Source organism: Haematobia irritans, chromosome 4 (genome assembly GCF_050003625.1).
Source record: "Haematobia irritans isolate KBUSLIRL chromosome 4, ASM5000362v1, whole genome shotgun sequence".
NCBI lineage: Eukaryota > Metazoa > Arthropoda > Insecta > Diptera > Muscidae > Haematobia > Haematobia irritans.
The window spans coordinates 72,517,391-72,540,411 of NC_134400.1; the positions used below are offsets into that span (position 1 = coordinate 72,517,391).

The 23,021-nt window shown below is 34.4% G+C and overlaps 1 protein-coding gene and 1 long non-coding RNA gene across 2 annotated transcripts; one reads left to right on the forward strand and one right to left on the reverse strand.

The window, feature by feature from the left end:
• Window positions 1-18,703: 18,703 nt before the first annotated feature.
• Window positions 18,704-19,782, reverse strand: LOC142233514 (uncharacterized). Its single transcript, XR_012721416.1, has 3 exons — window positions 19,495-19,782; window positions 19,247-19,435; window positions 18,704-19,191 (listed from the first exon to the last, which is right to left on the reverse strand). It is a non-coding gene; the product is annotated as an uncharacterized LOC142233514 (long non-coding RNA).
• Window positions 19,783-19,898: 116 nt separating this feature from the next.
• On the forward strand, window positions 19,899-20,850 carry LOC142235569 (uncharacterized). Its single transcript, XM_075306830.1, has 2 exons — window positions 19,899-20,102; window positions 20,158-20,850. Exons 1-2 carry the CDS (start codon window positions 19,899-19,901, stop codon window positions 20,323-20,325), a joined length of 372 nt encoding a protein of 123 aa, XP_075162945.1. The 3' UTR covers window positions 20,326-20,850.
• The last annotated feature ends 2,171 nt before the right edge of the window (window positions 20,851-23,021 follow it).

Here is a 23,021-nt window from a genome sequence, read left to right on the forward strand (position 1 = left end):
TGAATAATCCTCCCAAAACCTAAAAAAATTGAAATTTTTTCTGAAAAACTTATTTTGCCCATATCTTCGTTTATACGCGTCCTAGAGCGAAAAGGACTTTAATTCGTAACACCCCAAAAAATTTAATAATCCGCTCAAAACCTAAAAAAATTGCAATTTTTATATGAAAAAGTTATTTTGCCCATATCTCCTTAAATATACGTCCTAGGGCGAAAAGGACTTTAATTCATGACCACCCCCCAAAAAATTGAATAATCCTCCCAAAACCTAAAAAAATTGAAATTTTTATCTGAAAAACTTATTTTGCCCATATCTTCGTATATACGCGTCCTAGAGCGAAAGGACTTTAATTCGTAACACCCCAAAAAATTTAATAATCCGCTCAAAACCTAAAAAAATTGCAATTTTTATATGAAAAAGTTATTTTGCCCATATCTCCTTAAATATACGTCCTAGGGCGAAAAGGACTTTAATTCGTGACCACACCCAAAAAATTGACAAATCCACCCAAAACCTAAAAAAAATTAAATTTTGATATGAAAAACTTATTTTGCCCATATCTCCTAAACTAAGCGCCCTAGCGCGAAAAGGACTTTAATTCATGACCACCCCAAAAAAATTGAATACTCCTCCCAAAACCTAAAAAAATTGAAATTTTTATCTGAAAAACTTATTTTGCCCATATCTTCGTATATACGCGTCCTAGAGCGAAAAGGACTTTAATTCGTAAGACCCCAAAAAATTTAATAATCCACTCAAAACCTAAAAAAATTGCAATTTTTATATAAAAAAGTTATTTTGCCCATATCTCCTTAAATATGCGTCCTAAGGCGAAATGGACTTTAATTCGTGACCACCCCCAAAAAATTGACAAATCCACCCAAAACCTAAAAAAATTTAAATTTTGATATGAAAAACTTATTTTGCCCATATCTCCTAAACTAAGCGCCCTAGCGCGAAAAGGACTTTAATTCATGACCAACCCCAAAAAAAAATTGAATAATCCTCCCAAAACCTAAAAAAATTGAAATTTTTATCTGAAAAAATTATTTTGCCCATATCTTCGTATATACGCGTCCTAGAGCGAAAAGGACTTTAATTCGTAACACCCCAAAAAATTTAATAATCCGCTCAAAACCTAAAAATATTGCAATTTTTATATGAAAAAGTTATTTTGCCCATATCTCCTTAAATATGCGTCCTATGGCGAAATGGACTTTAATTCGTGACCACCCCCAAAAAATTGACAAATCCACCCAAAACCTAAACAAATTTAAATTTTGATATGAAAAACTTATTTTGCCCATATCTCCTAAACTAAGCGCCCTAGCGCGAAAAGGACGTTAATTCATGACCACCCCAAAAAAATTGAATAATCCTCCCAAAACCTAAAAAAATTGAAATTTTTATCTGAAAAACTTATTTTGCCCATATCTTCGTATATCTCCTAAACTATATATCTCCTAAACTAAGCGCCCTAGCGCGAAAAGGACTTTAATTCATGACCACCCCAAAAAAAAATTGAATAATGCTCCCAAAACCTAAAAAATTGTAATTTTTATCTGAAAAACTTATTTTGCCCATATCTTCGTATATACGCGTCCTAGAGCGACACGGACTTTAATTCGTAACACCCCAAAAAAATTAATAATCCGCTCAAAACCTAAAAAAATTGCAATTTTTATATGAAAAAGTTATTTTGCCCATATCTCCTTAAATATGCGTCCTACGGCGAAATGGACTTTAATTCGTGACCACCCCCAAAAAATTGACAAATCCACCCAAAACCTAAAAAAAATTAAATTTTGATATGAAAAACTTATTTTGCCCATATCTCCTAAACTAAGCGCCCTAGCGCGAAAAGGACGTTAATTCATGACCACCCCAAAAAAATTGAATAATCCTCCCAAAACCTAAAAAAATTGAAATTTTTATCTGAAAAACTTATTTTGCCCATATCTTCGTATATCTCCTAAACTATATATCTCCTAAACTAAGCGCCCTAGCGCGAATAGGACGTTAATTCATGACCACCCCAAAAAAATTGAAAAAAAAAACTAAAAAAATTGAAATTTTTATCTGAAAAACTTATTTTGCCCATATCTTCGTATATACGCGTCCTAGAGCGAAAAGGACTTTAATTCGTAACAACCCAAAAAATTTAATAATCCACTCAAAACCTAAAAAAATTGCAATTTTTATATGAAAAAGTTATTTTGCCCATATCTCCTTAAATATGCGTCCTACGGCGAAATGGACTTTAATTCGTGACCACCCCCAAAAAATTGACAAATCCACCCAAAACCTAAAAAAAATTAAATTTTGATATGAAAAACTTATTTTGCCCATATCTCCTAAACTAAGCGCCCTAGCGCGAAAAGGACTTTAATTCATGACCACCCCCAAAAAAATTGAATAATCCTCCCAAAACCTAAAAAAATTGAAATTTTTATCTGAAAAACTTAGTTTGCCCATATCTTCGTATATACGCGTCCTAGAGCGAAAAGGACTTTAATTCGTAACACCCCAAAAAATTTAATAATCCGCTCAAAACCTAAAAAAATTGCAATTTTTATATGAAAAAGTTATTTTGCCCATATCTCCTTAAATATGCGTCCTATGGCGAAATGGACTTTAATTCGTGACCACCCCCAAAAAATTGACAAATCCACCCAAAACCTAAACAAATTTAAATTTTGATATGAAAAACTTATTTTGCCCATATCTCCTAAACTAAGCGCCCTAGCGCGAATAGGACGTTAATTCATGACCACCCCAAAAAAATTGAAAAAAAAAACTAAAAAAATTGAAATTTTTATCTGAAAAACTTATTTTGCCCATATCTTCGTATATACGCGTCCTAGAGCGAAAAGGACTTTAATTCGTAACAACCCAAAAAATTTAATAATCCACTCAAAACCTAAAAAAATTGCAATTTTTATATGAAAAAGTTATTTTGCCCATATCTCCTTAAGTATGCGTCCTAGGGCGAAATGGAATTTAATTCGTGACCACCCGCAAAAAATTGACAAATCAACCCAAAACCTAAAAAAAATTAAATTTTGATATGAAAAACTTATTTTGCCCATATCTCGTATATAAAACTAACCTAATCACCCTAGCGCGAAAAGGACTTTAATTCATGACCACCCCCAAAAAAAATGAATAATCCTCCCAAAACCTAAAAAAATTGAAATTTTTATCTGAAAAACTTATTTTGCCCATATCTTCGTATATACGCGTCCTAGAGCGAAAAGGACTTTAATTCGTAACACCCCAAAAAATTTAATAATCCGCTCAAAACCTAAAAAAATTGCAATTTTTATATGAAAAAGTTATTTTGCCCATATCTCCTTAAATATACGTCCTAGGGCGAAAAGGACTTTAATTCGTGACCACCCCCAAAAAATTGACAAATCCACCCAACACCTAAAAAAATTTAAATTTTGATATGAAAAACTTATTTTGCCCATATCTCCTAAACAAAGCGCCCTAGCGCGAAAAGGACTTTAATTCATGACCACCCCCAAAAAATTGAATAATCCTCCCAAAACCTAAAAAAATTGAAATTTTTATCTGAAAAACTTATTTTGCCCATATCTTCGTATATACGCATCCTAGAGCGAAAAGGACTTTAATTCGTAACACCCCAAAAAATTTAATAATCCGCTCAAAACCTAAAAAAATGAAATTTTTATCTGAAAAACTTATTTTGCCCATATCTTCGTATATACGCATCCTAGAGCGAAAAGGACTTTAATTCGTAACACCCCAAAAAATTTAATAATCCGCTCAAAACCTAAAAAAAATTTCAATTTTTATATGAAAAAGTTATTTTGACCATATCTCCTTAAATATACGTCCTAGGGCGAAAAGGACTTTAATTCGTGACCACACCCAAAAAATTGACAAATCCACCCAAAACCTAAAAAAAATTAAATTTTGATATGAAAAACTTATTTTGCCCATATCTCATAAACTAAGCGCCCTAGCGCGAAAAGGACTTTAATTCATGACCACCCCCAAAAAAATTGAATAATCCTCCCAAAACCTAAAAAAATTGAAATTTTTATCTGAAAAACTTATTTTGCCCATATCTTCGTATATACGCGTCCTAGAGCGAAAAGGACTTTAATTCGTAACACCCCAAAAAATTTAATAATCCGCTCAAAACCTAAAAAATTTGAAATTTTTATCTCCTTAAATATACGTCCTAGGGCGAAAAGGATTTTAATTCGTGACCACACCCAAAAAATTGACAAATCCACCCAAAACCTAAAAAAAATTTAAATTTTGATATGAAAAACTTATTTTGCCCATATCTCCTAAACTAAGCGCCCTAGCGCGAAAAGGACTTTAATTCATGACCACCCCCAAAAAAATTGAATAATCCTCCCAAAACCTAAAAAAATTGAAATTTTTATCTGAAAAACTTATTTTGCCCATATCTGCGTCCTAGAGCGAAAAGGACTTTAATTCGTAACATCCCAAAAAATTTAATAATCCGCTCAAAACCTAAAAAATTGCAATTTTTATCTGAAAAACTTATTTTGCCCATATCTTCGTATATACGCATCCTAGAGCGAAAAGGACTTTAATTCGTAACACCCCAAAAAATTTAATAATCCGCTCAAAACCTAAAAAAATTGCAATTTTTATATGAAAAAGTTATTTTTCCCATATCTCCTTAAATATACGTCCTAGGGCGAAAAGGACCACCCCCAAAAAATTGACAAATCCACCCAAAACCTAAAAAAATTTAAATTTTGACATGAAAAACTTATTTTGCCCATATCTCCTAAACTAAGCGCCCTAGCGCGAAAAGGACTTTAATTCATGACCACCCCCAAAAAAATTTAATAATCCTCCCAAAACCTAAAAAAATTGAAATTTTTATTTGAAAAACTTATTTTGCCCATATCTTCGTATATACGCGTCCTAGAGCGAAAAGGACTTTAATTCGTAACACCCCAAAAAATTTAATAATCCACTCAAAACCTAAAAAAATTGCAATTTTTATATGAAAAAGTTATTTTGCCCATATCTCCTTAAATATGCGTCCTAGGGCGAAATGGACTTTAATTCGTGACCACCCCCAAAAAATTGATAAATCCACCCAAAACCTAAAAAAATTTAAATTTTGATATGAAAAACTTATTTTGCCCATATCTCCTAAACTAAGCGCCCTAGCGCGAAAAGGACTTTAATTCATGACCACACCCAAAAAATTGACAAATCCACCCAAAACCTAAAAAAAATTTAAATTTTGATATGAAAAACTTATTTTGCCCATATCTCCTAAACTAAGCGCCCTAGCGCGAAAAGGACTTTAATTCATGACCACCCCCAAAAAAATTGAATAATCCTCCCAAAACCTAAAAAAATTGAAATTTTTATCTGAAAAACTTATTTTGCCCATATACGCGTCCTAGAGCGAAAAGGACTTTAATTCGTAACACCCCAAAAAATTTAATAATCCACTCAAAACCTAAAAAAATTGCAATTTTTATATGAAAAAGTTATTTTGCCCATATCTCCTTAAATATGCGTCCTAGGGCGAAATGGACTTTAATTCGTGACGACCCCCAAAAAATTGACAAATCCACCCAAAACCTAAAAAAATTTAAATTTTGATATGAAAAACTTATTTTGCCCATATCTCCTAAACTAAGCGCCCTAGCGCGAAAAGGACTTTAATTCATGACCACCCCCAAAAAAATTGAATACTCCTCCCAAAACCTAAAAAAATTGAAATTTTTATCTGAAAAACTTATTTTGCCCATATCTTCGTATATACGCGTCCTAGAGCGAAAAGGACTTTAATTCGTTCAAAATCTAAAAAAATTGCAATTTTTATCTCCTTAAATATACGTCCTAGGGCGAAAAGGACTTTAATTCGTGACCACACCCAAAAAATTGACAAATCCACCCAAAACCTAGAAAAAAAATTTAAATTTTGATATGAAAAACTTATTTTGCCCATATCTCCTAAACTAAGCGCCCTATCGCGAAAAGGACTTTAATTCGTGACCACCCCCAAAAAATTGACAAATCCACCCAAAACCTAAAAAAATTTAAATTTTGATATGAAAAACTTATTTTGCCCATATCTCCTAAACATAGATTCTACCATGGAAGCCAGGAACGGACTTCGGTCAAAAATCCGCGAATGGGACATCAAAGTGGAGGTCATTACCTACATTTTGATGTATGTGATGTGTTCCAACAGTCTTTTTGGAAGAAGATATCCCTGATTCCAAGTTTTCCACTGGGGGGCAGAACATAGATTCTACCATGGAAGCCAGGAACGGACTTCGTTCAAAATTTCGCTAATGACACATCAAAGTGGAGGTCATTACTTACATTTGGATGTATGTCATGAGTTCAAACAGTGTTTTTGGACGACGATATCCCTGATTCCAAGTTTTCCACTGGGGGCAGAACATAGATTCTACCATGGAAGCCAGGAACGGACTTCGTTCAAAATTCCGCTAATGGGACATCAAAGTGGTGGTCATTACCTACATTTTGATGTATGTCATGTGTTCCAGCAGTGTTTTTGGACGAAGATATCCCTGATTCCAAGTTTTCCACTGGGGTGCAGAACATAGATTCTACCATGGATGCCAGGAACGGACTTCAATCAAAATTCCGCTAATGTGACATCAAAGTGGAAGTCATTACCTACATTTTGATGTATGTCATGTGTTCCAACAGTGTTTTTGGACGAAGATATCCCTGATTCCAAGTTTTCCACTGGGGGGCAGAACATAGATTCTACCATGGAAGCCAGGAACGGACTTCGTTCAAAATTCCGCTAATGGGACATCAAAGTGGAGGTCATTACCTACATTTTGATGTATGTCATGTGATCCAACAGTGTTTTTGGACGAAGATATCCCTGATTCCAAGCTTTCCACTGGGGGCAGAACATAGATTGTACCATGGAAGCCAGGAACGGACTTCGGTCAAAAATCCGCGAATGGGACATCAAAGAGGAGGTCATTACCTACATTTCGATGTATGTTATGAGTTCCAACAGTGTTTTTAGACTAAGATATCCCTGATTCCAAATTTTCCACTGGGGGGCAGAACATATATTCTACCATGGAAGCCAGGGACAGACTTCGTTCAAAATTCCGCTAATGGGACATCAAAGTGGAAGTCATTACCTACATTTTGATGTTTGTCATGTGTTCCAACAGTGTTTTTGAACGAAGATATCCCTGATTCCAAGTTTTCCACTAGGGGGGCAGAACCAGGGATCCGGAGCGGAGCGGAGCAAGCCCTTTTTTTGCCGGAGCGGGAGCGGAGCAGGAGCGGCATTTCTAAAATCCGGAGCGGTTTCCAAATGAAAAACCGCTCCGCTCCGAATAAAATATTACTTGAATGAAATGTGTAACTTTGAAATTACACTGTGTAGGTAATTTCAAATATAGCTAGTACTTAGCGTAGTGTGAGTAAACGTTTAAAATGTACGATATGTATTTTTGTACGTACGTACATTTGGGAAAACACAACGTGTTTTTTTAGTAATTGTTTTCAAAAACGGCAAATGTCAAAATATATCTCTAGTATGTGTTGTAAAAGTAACAACAGTACTTTCGATCAATTTCATCCCGTATTACTACAAAGATGTTTGTAATGAACGTCAAATAAATGCAATTAAACGATCTTATTTATATTAATTTTTTTAGTTTTCTACACTGAAAAAAATATTGTCGTGAAGTCAAAGATTTCATGTCCTTAGAATAAGAATGCAAATTTTGCTTAACATGGAAGACGCATTTCTCTAAAATAAAGTTTTTTTCCTTGTTCAAAAGTCAATAAACTTTTGAATGAAGTTGTAATGTCCTTATAATTAAGTGATTTTACTTAAAAATGTGTATTATAACATGAAAGATAAAATTTTTGAGGTAAGATCAACGTGACTTAAGAAAATTAAGAAAAATTCTTTAAAATTAATAAAATTGTCTTTAAATTTTTTTCCTTTTTGCATCTAGCCTACAAAGCAAAAAATCGTTAAAAAATAAGACATGTTTTTCAACACTTTATTTTAAAGACGCTTTTTACTTGAAACATAGCATAATTTCTACTGGAAGTCGAGTCTTAGTATGGAAAATAAAATGATCGTTAACTCGTTTTTAAAGGATTTTGATAACAACTGATGAAAAAATCTAAAAAAATGAAAAATTAACATTTGCTTCCTAGAAGCAAGTACATAACCCCCAAATTTAAAAGAGAATTGCGTCTTTAAAGTATCCTTACTTGTATTCTCCGCTTCTGTGGCTCGGAATTAAAACCCAAACTGTTAAAGTAAAGACAAAATCTTTGGAACCGGGCATGCTTTTTTTCAGTGTAAGGACATTCATATTTGCTTTACTATTGTACTAAATCCTAGCATTCTCTTTTTTCTGATATTAGTTCTCGAAAATTTAATTAAAATTATGGATAGTTTCAATGAAAAATGTGCGCATATACATTTATTTTAATATTTTCTCACATTGAAAACTAATGACTCGATTTGTATTATTGCATGTTATATACTTTTTTTGAGAACGAACATTTCTTAAAAACGCCGTTCGAAAATGTATTTTTACAATAAAGGGGAAAAAAGCGAAATTAGGTAACACTACACTGAAAAAAATATTGTCGTGAGGTCAAAGGTCTTTAAAATACGAATGCAAATTTTGCTTAGCATAGAAGACGCATTTCTTTAGCATAAAGTTTTTTTCCTTGACCAAAGGTCGATAAACTTTTCAATGAAGTCGTATTGTCCTTATAATTAAGTGATTTGATTTAAAAATGGATATCATAACATGAAAGAAAAAATGTTTGGGCTAAGGTCAACTTGACTTTAATAATTTAGAAAAAATCTTTAAATTTTATGAAATTGTCTTTAAATTTGTTGTCTTTTTGCATCTTGACTACAAAGCAAAAAATCGTTCAAATATAGGACATGTTTTTCAACACTTTATTTTAAAGACGTTTTTTACTTGAAACACAGCATAATTTCCACTAGAAGTCGAGTCTTAATTTGGAAAATAAAGTCGTCGTTAACTTGTTTTTAAAGGACTTTGATAGCATATGAAGAACAAAAGCTGAAAAATCGAAAAATTAAAATTTGCTTCCTAGAAGCAAGTGCACAATACCCGATTTTAAAAGAGAATTGTGTCTTAAAAGTATCCTTACTTGTATTCTCCGCTTCTTTGGCTCGGAATCAATACCAAATTTTTTAAAGTAAAGACAAAATCTTTGGAACCGGGTATGCTTTTTTTTCAGTGTAGATCTGAGTAAGAATATTCGTAGGTATACCACGGACTGATTTCGATGGAGGTTGTTGCAAACATAAACATACACACACACATTACAAATATAACAAAACCTCTTCTCTACGTCTGTTGCAAAACAAAAAAAAAACTTTCGGAGAGTAGTTACTTCTACTCTGTGTACAGACTTTCAATTCCAATCAGCGTTGCCGTTTTGGTCCGATCGGAAATTGGTCCAAAAGATTTCTAATTTTTAAATTTGGTCCGATGGTCGGACCAAACAGAATTTGGTCCATGGACCAACCATTTTCATAAATTTGGTTTCTATCACATATTAAATAGTAGATGGTGCACCGCAAAGAATATTGTCGGTAGGCCAAATATTTCACATGCTTAAAATACGAATACTAATTTTGCTTAGAATAGAAGACGTATTTCTCTGAAATAAAGTTTTTTCCTTGTCTAAAAGTCCCTAAACTTTTCAATGAAGTCTGTTTGTCCTTATAGCTAAGTGATTCGACATATAAATGTGTATCCTAGCATAAATGAAAATTTCGTTTTAATGAAGTCAAAAAGGATTTAATATTTCTGAAAAAATTTTCAAAATTAATAAAATATTTCAACACATTGTTTTAAAGTCATTATACCCTAAACCACATAGTGGTTAGGGTATAATAAGTTTGATCTGCCAAAAAATATGCCTACCAGAAATATTGATTTTAGACCCCATAAAATATATACCGATCGACTCAGAATCACCTCCTGAGTCGATCTAGCACTTGGTGTCCGTCCGTCTGTCCATATATTTGTTGTTCACAGGATTCCGGTTATTAACCGATTGTGATGAAATTTGGTATAGGAAGTTTTTTGGGCACAAGGACGAACGCTATTGAATTTGGAAGAAATCGGATCAAATTTAGATATAGCTCCCATTTATATGTATCGCCCGATTTCGACAAATGGGGTCACGCTGTGCCCCCATAAAATAAAATTCAATTGAACAAATAATACAATGTTTGTACTATAATTTTCTCGAAGAGGAGCGGAGCGGAGCGATTTTTTTTTCTCGGAGCGGAGCGGTTTTCCTTTCTCCGGAGCGGGAGCGGAGCGGAGCGAAAAAAATGGACCGCTCCGGATCCCTGGGCAGAACATAGATTTTACCATGGAAGCCAGGAACGGACTTCGTTCAAAATTCCGCTAATAGTACATCAAAGTGGAGGTAATGACCTACATTTTGATGTATGTCATGTGTTCCAACAGTGTTTTTGGACGAAGATATCCCTGATTCCAAGTTTTCCACTTGGGGGCAGAACATAGACTCTACCATGGAAGCCAGGAACGGACTTCGTTCAAAATTCCGCTAAAGGGACATCAAAGTGGTGGTCATTACCTACATTTTGATGTATGTGATGTGTTCCAACAGTGTTTTTGGACGAAGATATACCTGATTCCAAGATTTCCACTGGGGGCAGAACATAGATTCTACGATGGAAGCCAGGAACGGAGTTCGTTAAAAATTCCGCTAATGGGACATCAAAGTGGAGGTCATTACCTACATTTTGATATATGTCATGTGTTCCAAAAGTGTTTTTGAACGAAGATATCACTGATTCCAAGTTTTCCACTGGGGGCAGAACATAGATTCTACCATGGAAGCCAGGAACGGACTTCGTTCAAAATTCCGCTAATGGGACATCAAAGTGGAGTTCATTACCTACATTTTGATGTATGTCATGTGTTCCAACAGTGTTTTTGGACGAAGATATCCCTGATTCCAAGTTTTCCACTTGGGGCAGAACATAGATTCTACCGTGGAAGCCAGGAACGGACTTCGTTGAAAATTCCGCTAATGGGACATCAAAGAGGAGGTCATTACCTACATTTTGATGTATGTCATGAGTTCCAACAGTGTTTTTGGACGAAGATATCCTTGATTCCAAGTTTTCCACTGGGGGCAGAACATAGATTCTACCATGGAAGCCAGGAACGGACTTCGTTCAAAATTCCGCTAATGGGACATCAAAGTGGAAGTCATTACCTACATTTTGATGTATGTCATGTGTTCCAACAGTGTTTTTGAACGAAGATATCCCTGATTCCAAGTTTTTCACTGGGGGTCAGAACATAGATTCTACCATGGAAGCCAGGAACGGACTTCGTTGAAAATTCCGATAATGGGACATCAAAGAGGAGGTCATTACCTACATTTTGATGTATGTCATGAGTTCCAACAGTGTTTTTGGACGAAGATATCCTTGATTCCAAGTTTTCCACTCGGGGCAGAACATAGATTCTACCATGGAAGCCAGGAACGGACTTCGTTCAAAATTCCGCTAATGGGACATCAAAGTGGAGGTCATTACCTACATTTTGATGTATGTCATGTGTTCCAACAGTGTTTTTGAACGAAGATATCCCTGATTCCAAGGGTGGGTTTAGGTTCGAGTTAAAGTTGAGTACTATGTTCGGGGTTTCCACCAAAACACTAAACAAATTATGGATGGAAAAGAACCAAGGCATGGATTGCGAAACATATAATATTTGAAATTTAATTGATTAAAAAAGTAACCTAAAAATTAGCAGGTTTTCAGCTTGAAAACTGAACATAGTACACTGAAACAAGTATATACGGCCGTAAGTTCGGCCAGGCCGAAGCTTATGTACCCTCCATCATGGATTGCGTAGAAACTTCTTCTAAACACTGCCATCCACAATCGAATTACTTAAGTTGCGGTAACGCGTGCAAGGTATCTTAAAACCTCCTAACACCATCTTCTAAATTGTATGTAAGTCCATACGTGGTATATATTAAATCAAAAAAGATCGATCCAATACGTATATAATTCAGTTTGACAAAGTAGACATAAAATTTTGACAAAATTTTCTACAGAAATAAAATTTTAACAAAATTTTCTATAGAAATAAAATTTTCTATAGAAATAAAAATTTTGACAAAATTTTCTATAGAAAGAAAATTTTGACAAAAATTTCTACAGAAATAAAATTTTAACAAAATTTTCTATAGAAATAGACTTTTGACAAAATATTCTATAGAAATAAAATCTTGGTAGATTATTTTTGGTTCGAGTGGCAACCATGATTATGAACCGAATAAAATTTGAACAAAATTTTCTATAGAAATAAAATTTTGACAATGATGAAAATTTTATTATGAACCGAATAAAATTTTAACAAAATTTTCTATAGAAATAAAATTTTGACAAAATTTTCTATAGAAATAAAATTTTGGTAGATTATTTTTGGCTCTAGTGGCAACCATGATTATGAACCGATATGGACCAATTTTTGTGTGATTGGACCAATTGTTGTATGGTTGTTAGCGACCATATACTAACACCACGTTCCTAATTTGAACCGGATCAGATGAATTTTGCTCCTCCAAGAGGCTCCGGAGGTCAAATCTGGAGAACGTTTTATATGGGGGCTATATATAATTATGGACCGATATGGACCAATTCTGGCACGGTTGTTAAATATCATATACTAACACCATGTTCAAAATTACAACCGGATCGGATGAAATTTGCTTCTCTTTGAGGCTCCGCAACCCAAATCTGGGGATCGGTTTATATGGGCGCCATATATAATTATGGACCGATGTAGACCAATTTTTGCATGGTTGTTAGAGACCATATACCAACATCATGTACCAAATTTCAGCCGGATCGGATGAAATTTGCTTCTCGTTGAGGCTCCGCAAGCCAAATCTGGGGATCGGTTTATATGGGGGCTATATATAATTTTGGACCGATGTGAACCAATTTTTGCATGATTTTTAGAGACCATTTACCAACACCATGTACCAAACTTCAGCCGGAAATTTGGTACATGGCTCCACAAGCCAAATCTGGGGATCGGTTTATATGGGGGCTATATATAATTATGGACCGATGTGGACCAATTTTTGCATGGTTTTTAGAGACCATATACCAACACCATATACCAAATTTCAGCCGGATCGGATGAAATATGCTTCTCTTAGAGGCTCCACAAGCCAAATCTGGGGATCGGTTTATATGGGGGCTATATATAATTATGGACCGATGTGAACCAATTTTTGCATGATTGTTAGAGACCATCTACCAACACCATGTACCAAATTTCAGCCGGATCGGATGAAATATGCTTCTCTTAGAGGCTCCACAAGCCAAATCCGGGGATCGGTTTATATGGGGGCTATATATAATTATAGACCGATGTGGATCAATTTTTGCATGGTTGTTAGAGACCATATACCAACACCATATACCAAATTTCAGCCCGATCGGATGAAATATGCTTCTGTTAGAGGCTCCACAAGCCAAATCTGAGGGTCCCTTTATATGGGGGCTATACGTAAAAGTGGACCGATATGGTCCATTTTCAATACCATCCGACCTACATCGATAACAACTACTTGTGCCAAGTTTCAAGTCGATAGCTTGTTTCGTTCGCAAGTTAGCGTGATTTCAACAGACGGACGGACGGACGGACATGCTTAGATCGACTCAGAATTTCACCACGACCCAGAATATATATACTTTATGGGGTCTTAGAGCAATATTTCGATGTGTTACAAACGGAATGACAAAGTTAATATACCCCCATCCTATGATGGAGGGTATAAAAACAGTGAACCCACCAGGAAGAAAAGTTTCGGTTAATTTGAGAAAATTTTGAATATTTGAAGAAAATTTTAACTAAACAGTATTACAAACGTTGGCATCACGCCGATGTCATAAAATTAAGTAAATATTTTTCAACAAATTCAAGAAAATATAATAGACATAACTAAGTCTTTTCACTAGTTAAATAAAATTTTGTAGTTTGAAGGAAAAAATTGTAGTTCAAAATTGCAAGAATGTCTTTTGTTGACATACGAAGTTCATGATGGACGCATTTTTGGTAAAATTTACAAATTTAACGAAATTCTGAACTATTTTGTAGAAGACACGAATTTAGTTAATCTTTATGCTTCATTCGAGTATATTTTTTCCTCGGTAGTTAATTTAACCAACGTACACAAAAAATTATTAGAGTAAAGAAAACTTTCTCCAAACATAGTAATTCCATGAACTAAAATAAAGTTAAATTGGCTTTAGTGAAATAGAGAGTTCACTTTTTTTGAGTGAACTTAGCCACTAATATGAAGAATGTAAATTAAAACAGATTCAAATATTTTTGGAAGGGAAAGTTTATTTTCTTTAATATGAATTAACATCGAAAAATAACTATGAAAAATTACTATTTCGGCCGATAGTACGAACATAGTGACGCCCTTAAAGGCCATTATAAAGTTGGCATTATCGCGCTAAATTTGCCAATTTTCATGATTACTTTTCCTTAATAATCCATTTCACCGAAGATAAACATTTTCAATTTTGCATTGGATCTTAATTTTAATCGATTCAGATTTATTTCATCTACCCCATATCCTTATAACATTGCTATTGCTAAGTAGCAAAAATTAATTTTTTTTACCAATACCTGTAATATCAAATCATAAATGCACTTTTGCCAATTGACTGCAACAACACCAGCCAAGACCGAATACATCAAATAGTTATACTACACAATTTGTACATTACCCGTCTATAAATCAATATAATCAACGTCCACCTATACTTATTTCAACTACCAATAACCCAGTGCCCGTCAATAGTGCGCCTCCAGATCCACAAATGGTACCACCACCACCGCCTCCAGGGGAGATGGATATTTAATTTTTTACTATATATTTTGTTTTTTTTTTATTATTAATTTTTTGGATTTTTATTTATTTTTTTAATGTTAAGATGGATATTTATTTTTTTTACTATATATTTTGCTTTGTCTTTTATTTTATTTTTTGGTTTTTTAATTATTTTTTTTAATGGTAAGATTACTAGTTCATTGTGCCTTAAAATATTTTAAAAATAATAAATGAATTGAATTTATAAGTTAAAATCATATTGTTTTTTTACCCACCTTCATCTATGTAGTGAAAACATGGATTCTGGGATATCTTCGTCAAAAAATATTTGAAATTAATTTCATGACGGCTACAATTTTGGTAATTGGATTCATGATTTTTATAATAAGCTGAAAATCAAATACAAAAATAATTGAAATCACAATTGGAAATTGATGACATGGGTTATATCTTCTAAGCTGAAAATCAAATATAACAAGTATATACGGCCGTAAGTTCGGCCAGGCCGAAGCTTATGTACCCTCCATCATGGATTGCGTAGAAACTTCATCTAAACACTGCCATCCACAATCGAATTACTTAAGTTGCGGTAACGCTTGCCGATGGAAAGGTATCTTAAAACCTCCTAACACCATCTTCTAAATTGTATGTAAGTCCATACGTGGTATATATTAAATCAAAAAAGATCGATTCAATACGTATATAATTCAGTTTGACAAAGTATACATAAAATTTTGACAAAATTTTCTACAGAAATAAAATTTTAACAAAATTTTCTATAGAAATAAAATTTTCACAAAATTTTCTATAGAAATAAAAATTTTGACAAAATTTTCTATAGAAATACCATTTTGACAAAAATTTCTACAGATATAAAATTTTAACAAAATTTTTTATAGAAATAAACTTTTGACAAAATTTCCTATAGAAATAAAATCTTGGTAGATTACTTTTTGGCTCGAGTGGCAACCATGATTATGAACCGAATAAAATTTGAACAAAATTTTCTATAGAAATAAAATTTTGACAAAATTTTCTATAGAAATAAAATTTTGACAAAATTTTCTATAGAAATAAAATTTTGACAATGATGAAAATTTTATTATGAACCGAATAAAATTTTAACAAAATTTTCTCTAGAAATAAAATTTTTACAAAATTTTCTATTGAAATAAAATTTTGACAAAATTTTCTATAGAAATAAAATTTTGACAAAATTTTCTATAGAAATAAAATTTTGGTAGATTATTTTTGCCTCTAGTGGCAACCATGATTATGAACCGATATGGACCAATTTTTGTGTGATTGGACCAATTTTGGTATGGTTGTTAGCGACCATATACTAACACCACGTGCCTAATTTGAACCGGATCGGATGAATTTTGCTCCTCCAAGAGGCTCCGGAGGTCAAATCTGGAGAATGTTTTATATGGGGGCCATATATAATTATGGACCGATATGGACCAATTCTGGCACGGTTGTTAAAGATCATATAGTAACACCATGTTCCAAATTACAACCGGATTGGATGAAATTTGCTTCTCTTGGAGACTTCGCAAGCCAAATCTGGGGATCGGTTTATATGGGGGCTATATATAATTATGAACCGATGTCGACCAATTTTTGCATGGTTATTAGAGACCATATGCCAACATCATGCACCAAATTTCAGCCGGATCGGATGAAATTTTCTTCTCTTTGAGGCTCCGCAAGCCAAATCTGGGGATCGGTTTATATGGGGGCTATATATAATTATGAACCGATGTGGACCAATTTTTGCATGGTTATTAGAGACCATATGCCAACATCATGCACCAAATTTCAGCCGGATCGGATGAAATTTTCTTCTCTTTGAGGCTCCGCAAGCCAAATCTGGGGATCGGTTTATATGGGGGCTATATATAATTATGGACCGATGTGAACCAATTTTTGAATGGTTGTTAGAGACCATATACCAACACCATGTACCAAATTTCAGCCGGATCGGATGAAATTTGCTTCTCTTTTAGGCTCCGCAAGCCAAATCTGGGGATCGGTTTATATGGGGGCTATATATAATTATGGACCGATGTGGACCAATTTTTGCATGGTTGTTAGAGACCATATACCAACACCATATACCAAATTTCAGCCGGATCGGATGAAATATGCTTCTGTTAGAGGCTCCACAAACCAAATCTGAGGGTCCCTTTATATGGGGGCTATACGTAAAAGTGGACCGATATGGCCCATTTTCAATACCATCCGACCTACATCGATAACAACTACTTGTGCTAGGTTAGGTTAGGTTAGGTTATGTGGCAGCCCGATGTATCAGGCTCACTTAGACTATTCAGTCCATTGTGATACCACAGTGGTGAACTTCTCTCTTATCACTGAGTGCTGCCCGATTCCATGTTAAACTCAATGACAAGGGACCTCCTTTTTATAGCCGAGTCCGAACGGCGTTCCACATTCTAGTGAAACCACTTAGAGAAGCTTTGAAACCCTCAGAAATGTCACCAGCATTACTGAGGTGGGATAATCCACCGCTGAAAAACTTTTTGGTGTTCGGTCGTAGCAGGAATCGAACCCACGACCTTGTGTATGCAAGGCGGGCATGCTAACCATTGCACCACGGTGGCTCCCATGTGCTAAGTTTCAAGTCGATAGCTTGTTTCGTTCGGAAGTTAGCGTGATTTCAACAGACGGAAGGACGGACGGACATGCTTAGATCGACTCAGAATTTCACCACGACCCAGAATATATATACTTTATGGGGTCTTAGAGCAATATTTCGATGTGTTACAAACGGAATGACAAAGTTAATATACCCCCATCCTATGATGGAGGGTATAAAAATAATTGAAATCACAATTGGAAATTGATGACAAGGGTTATATCGTCTATGGCCAGGGCACGTGAGGCAATATAAGTTGCTATAAGATTTTTTACTTCACCAGAGGTAATATCTGCAATAGCGAAAACCATTTTATTTTAAATCATTAGACAAAACTTCCACATATTTAATAAAATTCTTTACCAAATAGAATTTTTCATCCTCTTCAACGATTTCGATTGTTTGCTCGGCCAAATCCAATGATACATCACGCACCGGTATGGGATTGTTCAAATAACCGTCGGTAAACACTTAATAATGCGACCGGAATTCTGTGAACACCAATGGTAACAACAAATACATGGACAGACGGACGGACGGACACCAAGCGCTAGATCGACTCAGGAGGTGATTCTGAGTCGATCGGTATATATTTTATGGGGTCTAAAATCAATATTTCTGGTAGGTACATTTTTTGGCAGATCAAAGTTATTAAATCCTGGCCACTAAGTGGTTTAGGGTATAAAAATATAATTGACACAATTAACTTTTTAATCAATCTCGGAAGACAGTCAGTTAAAACAAGTGATGGATTTTTTTTTTCATTAAAAATTTATTTCAATCAAGATTGATTATCGTTTAATCAAACTTAAAACACAAAGTCAGTCAAGAAAGTAACTGAAAATAGTTACGTTTTTAATTAAAAAAATTATTGTGTTTTGCAATCAACATCAATTAAATTTTTAATTGAATCAATAAAAAAATGAATTGAAATTTTCTCATGAAATCAATTAATTTTTTAATCAAGTATAATTCATAAACTCGAATGGAAGGAATTTCTCTTTACATTTGTTTATACAAATCTAAAACTTTCATCTTAACAGCAAAAATGTTACTACATACATATTTTAATAAAAAATCACCTTTAACGTTACTAATGAATATGTAATAGATTTTTTATGAAATCCAACAGAAAATCAATAAAAATGTTTGTGTTAATTCATAGGTCGTTTGGAAGATTTTCCATGTTATTTAATTTGATTATCAATAACGATAACGGTGACTCCCACCACTACGACCGCCATAACTTACGCCTACTCTACCACATTGCGTTTGATTAAATTTATGTGCTTCTTCAGCACAGCGTTCTTTGGTTTTAGCAAAAGGCTCAGCCATGGTCAGGAGTCAGATGGTATATGACCAGCTTCTTCAGGTATAGGAATTAATTCCGATGCTATGCCCCAAATCGGATCGAGGTCTATAACTAAAGCCCGGTTACTATACTCTTCGATATTTCGGAACTGGAAATTGATGACATGGGTTATATCTTCTATGGCCAGGCCACGTGAGGCAATATCAGTTGCTAGATTGTTTACTTCACCAGAGATAATATCTGCAATAGCGAAAACCATCTAATTTTAAATCATCATCAGCTAAAGCTACCACATATTTAATAAAATTCTTTACCAAATAGAATTTTTCATTCTCTTCAACAATTTCGATTGTTTGCTCGACCAAATCCAATGATACATCACGCACCGGTATGGGATTGTTCAAATAACCGTCGGTAAAATGTCGGACTCCTAGCACTTGTCATTGCGGGTTGTTTATCGGGCCGTATATCCAATGATATCTTCCGAATATGAGGTTCAAAACCTATATCCAAAATATGGGTTGTGTCAATAACATTCGCTTGTACAATTTAAACATACTACCTCCAACACATCCAATTTGTTCACGGCGATTGCCTTCACCATAAATCGTATTCCCGAATGAATTTGGTTGTTCCCTTCTTTCTCAATTTGCATGCCAATTCACGTTTTGGCGCCAAAACGCAATGACTGTGGAATATTTTGATATACAACATAGCGAACAATAAAAACCCTAATATGTCTACAATTTCTGTTTGTGCTGTACCGTGAGATGTTCATTCTTAATAAAATAATAAATAAAATTATTTTATTATTGTCTAAATTTTGCGCGACAAACCAATCAATCGGAGTTGCCAAAACTTTCGAATTTCATTGTTACCACGTCTTCTTCATGAATGCATTTTTATTGAAAATAATTGAACCTTCACATTGAGAAACATTCTCAATGTAATTTCAAGGTGTCAAAAATGGAAACCGGGATATCTTCGTCCAAATACACTCTTGGAGCACATGGCGTACATCAAAATGTAGGTAATGACCTCCACTTTGATGTCCGAGTCCGACATTTTACCGACGGTTATTTGAACAATCCCATACCGGTGCGTGATGTATCATTGGATTTGGTCGAGCAAACAATCGAAATTGTTGAAGAGAATGAAAAATTCTATTTGGTAAAGAATTTTATTAAATATGTGGAAGCTTTAGCTGATGATGATTTAAAATTAGATGGTTTTCGCTATTGCAGATATTATCTCTGGTGAAGTAAACAATCTTATAGCAACTGATATTGCCTCACGTGGCCTGGCCATAGAAGATATAACCCATGTCATCAATTTCCAGTTCCGAAATATCGAAGAGTATAGTTGTTGTTGTTGTTGTAACAGTTTATTGTGATTTCATCCATTTTTATGTTATACGCTTTGATACTTCAGCTTGTGGCCAGATCGAGGAACTCTGCGACTAAGGTGGGGTGCGTCCAGAGTGACCTGGCGGTAAGTCGGGTTGGTTTAGCTGGGCAAGAGAAAAGATGACGCGTGTCGTGTGGCCCTTGGTTACAAATTGGACATACGTCAGCTACGCTGCTATCAATCACTGATAAATATGAATTGAGGCGGCTGCACTTGCCTGATCTTAACTGGGCTAAAACTACCCTAGTCTGCCGTGGGAGGTCTCTTTCCTCCGGTGCTATGGGCGGTGGACGGACTCCGAGAACAGGATTAACCTTGTAGCTTCTCACCGCTTCAGCTACAGTATCCTCATGAATCCTGTTCAAACCTGCCTGGTACGCTGCTTGATCTAGAGGTTCTCTTTTGTAGCGCTGGATCTCGCGCTCTAGATTATGTATATCAACCCTTACGTTCCTGGGTGGTGGTTGTGCATCCATGAGATGGTGGTTTGGATGATTACTGCGATAACAACCCAGGAGATACTGCTTTGACAACATGTAGTTGTGTCTTCGCACCAGCATTGCCAGAATTGTTTCACCAAAAACCGCCAGATTTGCCCAAAAAAATAGCTAAAAAAAGCTAAAAAATGTTAAAAAATAGCTAGAAAAAAAGCTAAATTTTTTGTATCAAAAGTCGCATTTTTGATTGAAATTTAACAAACTTAGGGCCAGTTTCTCAATGTCTTGTTATTTTTTATCGTGTCGATAAAACAGCTGATCCCATACAAAAATTGTACTAACCGGAGGTCTATCCACCGGTTAAAATTAATCGGAGGATGAGAAACTGGCCATTAAAGGCTTTATTTCACTTACAATGCATATTATTTTCATTTTAATTCCACTTCTGTGAGACTGTAACAATATCTAAGGCATATTAGCTCTGTTTGAGTATTCGATACATTTTGATTACTATCACAAATTTTTTACTGGAAGTCCTTCGTTTTGTGGGAGCTACCTTCCCAACACCTCTATTTTATTTACTTGTTATTTTAAAATATTAAATGATCTAAGCATGCTTTGGATTTGGTAAAAAAATGATTTGTCATTTTTTTAAATAAAATTTTAGTTTGGATTTGAAATTGTGAAAAATTCGAAATACATTACTTTTATTTAAATTGTAGAAAATACCTATAGTTTACATTTCCCAGTAAAAACATTTTCCTTTTCTTCATGAGTTATCAAAGTGCTTTAAAAACGTGCTAACGCCAACTTAAATTTCCAAATTCTGACTCGACTTCAAGTAGAAATTATTGTATATATACGTTTTTAAAATAAAGTGTTGAAAAACATCTTCTATTTTTGAACGCTATTTTGGTTTGTGGTTAAGATGCAAAAACTCCTCACATTTAAAGACTATTTCATTAATTCTTCCTTCTTTCATGAAAACATACCCATTTTTAAGTTGAATCACTTAATTATAAGGACAAAACGACTTTATCGTCTTTTGGACAAGGAAAACAGTTTATATAAAAGAAATTCACAAATGCTATTATAACCAAAATTCGCGTTCGTATTTTAAGGAGACGACAATATTTTTTCAGTGCACAAAGCTATTCACATCTACTATTTTAATTTAGTAATATCGTAATAACTTTAGAATATTATAATAACATAAAAAGGATAAACGACTCAAATGATAATATTCCCAATAATTTACTGACAGAGTATCTAACAAATTTGTATGGTAATAGTAGATTTAAAGTTTACGATAACTTTTATGTATATAATGAAAAAACTTTACAACAAGGTGTATTTGCTACAAAAATGCCCGCATAATGGCTGGACTCATTATTGTTTCAACTGAGCTTTGAAATATGTGGAAACCCTTATACTTGCAGCAAGGCTTAAGGCCGGTACTCTGTTCGGTTTTCGCGTTGAAACTCCATACAAAACCAAAAAATGCGAAAAATTTGCGAAATTTTTTCCATTTGTGATACTTTGTTTTTTCGTGTTGAAAAACTGACGTTTATAGCACGGCGCCATTTGCAATGTGAATTAAGAAATTATTTATTTATTAAAAACTATTTGTGCGGGTTTATAAATCAAACACGGGCCATATTTTTGTTCCGAAACTATACAAAGGATCAAAGGAATAGCAGATCAATCGCCCAAGGAAAAATAAAATGTTATTTTGTAAAAACAAGCAACAACCAGCTTAATCCAATATCGCTCCCTGTAAAATAGCGCTCCAAGCTACCTAAAAAAACGCCGCTTTCTATGTGCGAAATAATGATTTCCATAAAAATTTTTCGCAAGAATGAACATAGTACCGGCCTTTAGATAAAAACGCCGATTTATCCATATTTCAATAGAAACATGTCGAAAATAAAAAAAGCCAAAAATAGCTAAAAGGGTCATGAAAAAAAGCCAGAAAAAAAGCTTAATGCATTTTTTTCCCGCTAAACGTCTTCAAAAAAAGCCAAATCTAGCGGGAAAAAAGCTAAATTGGCAACGCTGCTTCGCACAGGGATGATCTTTGTCTCCACATAAAGGTGATCCAGGGGTGTGCTGCGGAGACACCCAGTCGCAGTTCTAAGGGCAGCGTTCTGACAGGTTTGTATGTTATTCCACTGCGTATCACTAGTCTGCGGTGTCCACACTGGCGCTGCATAGTTTACCACTGACCGGCCAATTGCCTTATAGG

What these genes read in the sequence shown, in the direction of transcription:
- LOC142235569 (XM_075306830.1), top strand. Translation starts at nt 19,899, where the DNA reads ATGGAAACCGGGATATCTTCGTCCAAATACACTCTTGGAGCACATGGC. An exon ending in AGAATGAAAAATTCTATTTG is followed by an intron (nt 20,103 to 20,157) that starts GTAAAGAATTTT and finishes ATTTAAAATTAG; the next exon opens with ATGGTTTTCGCTATTGCAGA.